This window comes from Trachypithecus francoisi, unplaced genomic scaffold (genome assembly GCF_009764315.1).
Source record: "Trachypithecus francoisi isolate TF-2019V2 unplaced genomic scaffold, Tfra_2.0 Lachesis_group3, whole genome shotgun sequence".
Classification (NCBI taxonomy): domain Eukaryota; kingdom Metazoa; phylum Chordata; class Mammalia; order Primates; family Cercopithecidae; genus Trachypithecus; species Trachypithecus francoisi.
The window spans coordinates 164,873,360-164,879,359 of record NW_022681468.1 but is presented as its reverse complement, the minus strand read 5'-3'; the positions used below and the strand labels follow the sequence as shown (position 1 = coordinate 164,879,359).

The following is a 6,000-nucleotide window of genomic DNA, read 5'->3' as shown; positions in this document are numbered from 1 at the left end:
TCTGTAAAGGAGCTTTTAAAGTGCTTAAGTGGAATTAGATTTCTTTTTTAAAAAAATCTAATTCAAAAAATCTTAAAAAAAAATTTTTTTTTTTTTTAAATCTAATTCAAAAAATCATTAAGTGCAAGTTCACAGTCCTTTATCTGCAATTCTGAAACCTTAAAGTTCTGATAGTCAAGAATTTTAGTGACTTATTTTGGGGGAAAAAACCAACTTGAAGATAACGTGAACTCATTTTAGTCTGGTTCATGGATCTGTTGTGATTAATAGTTTTCTTGAAACTATGAGTGTACTTGACTTTGCACAACTGTCCTAGGCCCCGCTGGGGGTGGTAGTGGCTATGTCAGGTAGGCAGCATGTTACCTCTGTAAACTCTGGAACATTCTAAACAGCCCAAGTAGTTTTAGGTAAAGCATTTGGGACTTGCGTAGGAAATATGTTACGTTGTTGAGTTTTTCCCCTTAAACATCCCCTACTGTGCACTCTTTGACTAGATTGCTTCCTCTGAGGACGTGGTGACCCCCTCTGCAGTGACTCCATCGGCCCCCTCAGCCTCCGCTCGGCCGTTTATCCCAGTGACGGATGACCTGGGAGCCGCAAGCATCATTGCAGAAACCATGACCAAAACCAAAGAGGTGAAGAGGCATTCTTCTTTAACTTTGTATTGTGAAATAATCTTAAATGTACACAGAAGTAGAAATAGTACTTAGGAGTGGAACACAGTTGATTCCTATCCCATTCACCTGGGCTTTCCACTTGTTAGCATCTTTGAAGCATTTGTGGGAATGTTGCAGGACACAGTCCCTGTCACTGCTTACTGCTTCCACGTATATTCCTTGAGTATCAGGACTACAGCTTGATCCAGGATTACTTTCAAACCCACAGACATATTTGGATTTTGCTCATCATCCCAATAGTATCCTTATAGGTCCAGCACCCAACCTAGGATTGCACACTGCCTCTTTGGTCTTCAGTGTGGAACAGTCCTTCGTTTTGACAGACACCACAGGAGTGGTGCAGAATTCTTCTCAGTGCCTCCGCTGGGACTCAGGTGTTGTTGATTTGCTGCATCGTTGGTGAGATAGCGCAGGAGTGGTGCAGAATTCTTCTCAGTGCCTCCGCTGGGACTCAGGTGTTGTTGATTTGCTGCATCGTTGGTGAGATAGCGCAGGAGTGGTGCAGAATTCTTCTCAGTGCCTCCGCTGGGACTCAGGTGTTGTTGATTTGCTGCATCGTTGGTGAGATAGCGCAGGAGTGGTGCAGAATTCTTCTCAGTGCCTCCACTGGGACTCGGGCATTTCTGATTTTGCTGCATTATTGGTGAGATCGCTTATCACTTGGTTAAGGGTCTCTGCCAAGTTTCTCCACTGGAAATCAGTAAGTGTGTTTAGTACTCATGGGGAGACACTTTTGAGATTATCCCAATGTCTTGTTCCTCATTATACTTTTACCTCCCAGTTTTTAGCATCTTAAAAGATTCTAGCTGAATCCATTAGTACCGCGGTGGTGGTCACATTTTCATTTTTCACATTTATTGTTACTTCTGGTTGTAATTGTTGCCATTTTTTTGCAAGAGAAGGCTTTCCCTTCTCATCCATCTGTCTTCTACGTACCTACCTACCTACCTTTCTGTCTGTTTATATTGTGTAGATTCAGGAGTTCCTGTTTTAGTCAAATAGTGACATTCATTACTGTCATTATTTGACACCCAAATTGTCCCAGACTTGGTCATTGGGACTCAGTCATTGGGACCCTGTGGACTGGTCATTGGGACCTGGTTATTGGGACTCACGTGGACTGGTCATTGGAACCGGATTGGTCGTTGGGACTCCCTTGGACTGATCACTGGGACTCGGTCACTGGGACTCCCATGGACTGGTCATTGGGACTCAGTCACTGGGACTCCTGTGGACTGGTCATTGGGACCTGGTTATTGGGACTCACGTGGACTGGTTATTGGGAACCCTGTGGACTGGTTCCATTGTCTGATGTGTCCCCGTAATTCTTAGGGGTCTTGCTTCATTTCTGGCACAACAGTGTGCTCGAGACTCATCTTTCACCTACCCTGCCCCTGCCTGGAATCAGCCATTTCTCCAAGAAGCCATGGTTCCTGCTAGTGGCTTGTAGGAGTTGGAAACCAAGATCTGGGTGCTTGCTAAGCCGACTGTTACTGAGTGTCTTTGGTTAGGCCCTCTCAGCAAATAGATCTATACAAACGAGCATTGATTTATCCTTCTGCATTTATCTCTATATTAAAAACTATTAACAGCCCACATCAATACTTTTAATTCCAGTCCAGTACCACAGGGCTTATTCCTACTCTCCCTCTTTCCATATTTTTTTGGTGTATAATGCTTTTATATGTTGCTAGATTTGGTTTGCTGCTATTTCGTTGAAGATTTTTACATCTGTATTCATAAGGGATATGGCTCTGTAGTTTTCTTGTGATGTCTTTGCTTTGGGTATTATGGCAATATTGGCTTCATAGATTGGAGGGTGTTCCTTTCTCTTCTGTTTTTTGGAAGAGTTGGTGAAGGACTGGGGTTAATTCTTTAAATAGTTGGTAGAATTGTATCTGCTCTTCTAGCATATTCCTATCATTCTTTGAGTATTTCCTTTTTGGCACAACACAAAATTCCAGGCTCCAACAAGATGTTTTAGGCTCCAACATAGGAATCAGTTGTTTCTCTGACAAGTCCTAGTTCTTTCTGGTGGAGAAGGGCATTTAGAGGTCAAGATCTGGGCCTTTTGTGTGCTTGTTGCTGTTTGGGTGACAGAGCTAGAGAATGAATATGCGTGCGTGTAACATAATAGGTACATACATCAGTTTTTTGTTTTGTTTTCTTTTAGACAGGGTCTTGTTCTGTTGCCCAGGCTGGAGTACAGTGGCACAATCTTGGCTCACTGCAGCCTCAACCTCCTGGTCTTAAGCCATCCTCAGCCTCCCAAGTAGCTGGAACTATAAGCATGCACCACCACACCTGGCTAATTTTTGTATTTTTTTCTTTTTATTTTTTTTAGAGATAGGGTTTCGCCATGTTGCCCAGGGTGGTCTTGGGCTGGGCTTGAGTGATCTGCCTGCCTCATCCTCTCATAGTGCTGGGATTACAGGCATGAGCCACCGTGTTTGGCCCACATCAGTATTTATGTTGTTATAAATTTACGTTTATGGAAAACCACCGGTTCACACCAATATGATTGATTCTAATCCAACTGGGATTCATTCTAGTTTTCACCCTTTCTGTATTTATAACTTTCTTCTCTGACAGTGGGAAACCTGGCTCCTGTCATCAGCAGGCTGTTTACTTACAGTTCAGTCCCCTTAGATAATCAACCTCCGATCTTGGCTGTCCCCCACTCCGTGGTGGGCACCCTTCTTCCTCTGTACAGCCTCTGGCACTCCACGGTCACCCTATGTGACCTCTGACCCCCCCCCACCTCCATGTTGACCCAGAGTGTGGCACCTTCCTCACTTGGCTTGGCCTGGCCCTCCCTCTCCAACCCCCCATGTGTGGATGCCCTCTCCAGCCTGCCAGGGTGCTCCCCACACCAGGCCAGCCCCTGCTCATGTGTGCTCCCTTGCCAGCCTTCTCACCTTGGGAACAAACACTTTATTTTTAATTACATTTGGAACCCTTGATTTATTATGCTGTTACTGCTGGCAGAAAATATGTCCTACGGAAATTATTGATAACCATCCATGGTAAAAAGAAAGACTCTATTTATGAATTAGGTGCTTGGAATCAACTTCTCATGTTTGGCAGTCTCCTGGTGTGAGGGTTTAATGCAGCACTTATTCGAGGAAGGCAACATTTTTGTTTTTAGGTAAAAGGATGATATGATTTCTTTTCCCCAATTTATTTATGAGACATAGGCATTATCCACGTTGTAACCCTGTATTTCTATTATTTCAGTTTTGGCTTGACTCATGAATTTAAGGCAAAGCAATTTTAATATTAGTATTAAGCTATAATTCACATTTTAGGATATGCCGCTCGTGATTTTCTTCCTTGGCAATTCTTCTAGACATATTTTCTTTGTGTGTGTGCGTGTTTTTAAGACACCCTCATTAAAAAAAATGGTAGGTACATTTCAATCTCAAGACTAAAGATATTCTTGTTGATATGTTTCACTGAATGCTTTTGCTGTCCTTCAGTGAGTTATGTTCTGGAATGTCATCATTTATAATGAATTTCACTTACTCCTTGGGTCTCCATGCAGAGGCAGGAGCAAGGTCTGTTTCCCTAAAGGGAGAAGAACCTTGTTCCTAAATCAGAGTGGTGTGATTTCCAGGGACCCTGGTTGGGTCATGTTCCCCTAAGGGGAACATGGGGGGCTGTCCTTCGCCCAGCTTGTTTATGTTTGTGGAAAGAGTCACACTGGATTTGCTGAGGTCCAGAAAGCAGGAGAGAAAAGAGGCACTTCCCTGGCTCTTGTTCTTCCTCTGGGGAGCCAGACTGTGCCTGGCGGATGAGAAGGGGTTGACATACTCCTGCTCGGCACAGCGGTTCCCATGCTGGGTCAGAAGCCGTGGGAGTCCCTGGCTCTGACAAGGGCCTTTCCACTTTCCGCAAGTTCTGTCCTGATGCTGCCCTCCAGGAGGCTCCTGTGTGCTGACAAGCCGGGCGGGGTGGCGTGGGGGCGGCGCGGCCATCCTGGGCAAGGCACCTCTGTGGGGTGGGAGCTGGGGGTGCAGTGATGCTGCGAATTGGCTCATAGCAAACAAGGAGAGGAGGTGAAGGATCAAGATGCAGTATGTTTAGGCTAACAGGGCAGGAATGGGAAGTACACGAGTGGTAATGAGAAGACTTTTATGTGTGATGTTTTCAGTGAACCCAAGGAGAGAGAGACTATGGAGAGCATGTTACATGCCAGTGAGTCATTTGAAATAAGATTCCAGGAAAGAATTATGGAGAGGATCTAGACAAAATATATACAATTATAGAATACAAATGTAGTTTATAAACCATTTCAAGCATACCTTATGGGTAGATTATACAAGATGCAGCTTCATTCCAAAACTCCCCCTGTAGTATCTGCCTGTGCTCCAAACTTGGACCCCGTAATAAATTGTCATTTCTTTGTAGCTTAAGTCATCCCTTTTTGATAAATGCTATTGGTAATACAACAGTTCATTGGTCTTGAAAACATAGTACATGGCTTGGTGGAGATTTTAGGGGCCGTCATTTCTTAATCTGTTTTCTTAAGGTCTTAAACACCTTCAAGTTTCTTACTCGTTGGTATTCATGTGTTCTCTGAGTTTGTGGGTAAACTGGTGACTCTTTATCTCTTAACATATCATTCCTCATGTTAATTGTTGGATGTCATTTGACTTAGGATGTTGAAAGCCAAAATAAAGCAGCAGGTCTGGAGCCTTAGGCCTTGGATGAGTTCACCAGTCTGCTGATTGCGGATGACACCCGTGTGGTGGTAGACCTGCTCAAGCTGTCGGTGTGCAGCCGGGCCGGGGACAGGGGCAGGGACGTGCTGTCTGCGGTGCTTTCCTGTATGGGGACTGCCTACCTGCAGGTGAGTCTCAGGGAGGGCGGGGCCGTCTGACCCTACCTCCTCCACATGGGGCCAACCTCCTCTCCAAGGGAGAGCAGCTGTAGATCGCCGGTGATCTTGTGCTGGATTTCATCCTAGTAGACAGCAGGTTAGGAGCACTCCTTTAGAACAAAACATTTTAGCATTTACCCCAGTGACATCCTTTCCCTGTTTTTTGTTGTTTATTTTTTTGAGACGGAGTCTTGCTCTGTCGCCCAGGCTGGAGTGCAGTGGCGCCATCTCGGCTCACTGCAAGCTCCACCTCCCAGGTTCATGCCATTCTCCTGCCTCAGCCTCCCGAGTAACTGGGACTGCAGGCGCCCGCCACTTCGCCCGGCTAATTTTTTTTGTATTTTTAGTAGAGACGGGGTTTCACCGTGTTCGCCAGGATGGTCTGGATCTCCTGACCTCTTGATCCACCTGCCTCGGCCTCCCAAAGTGCTGGGATTACAG

General features: G+C 45.2%; 1 protein-coding gene across 3 annotated transcripts in view; it reads left to right on the top strand.

The window, feature by feature from the left end:
• Window positions 1-481: 481 nt before the first annotated feature.
• LOC117070996 (E3 ubiquitin-protein ligase HERC2-like) overlaps window positions 482-6,000 on the top strand; it is a 57,332-nt gene continuing 51,813 nt past the window's right edge. For 2 of the 3 annotated variants that reach the window (XM_033190814.1, XM_033190813.1), the window contains exons 1-2: window positions 483-635; window positions 5,338-5,529. Coding sequence is in view for 2 of the 3 variants with exons in the window: in XM_033190813.1 (XP_033046704.1) it covers window positions 5,509-5,529 (21 nt within the window). In the remaining variant the exon portion in view is untranslated. Of the gene's footprint in view, window positions 636-5,337; window positions 5,530-6,000 lie in introns of all 3 variants that reach the window. The other variant, XM_033190817.1, reaches the window with a different exon arrangement.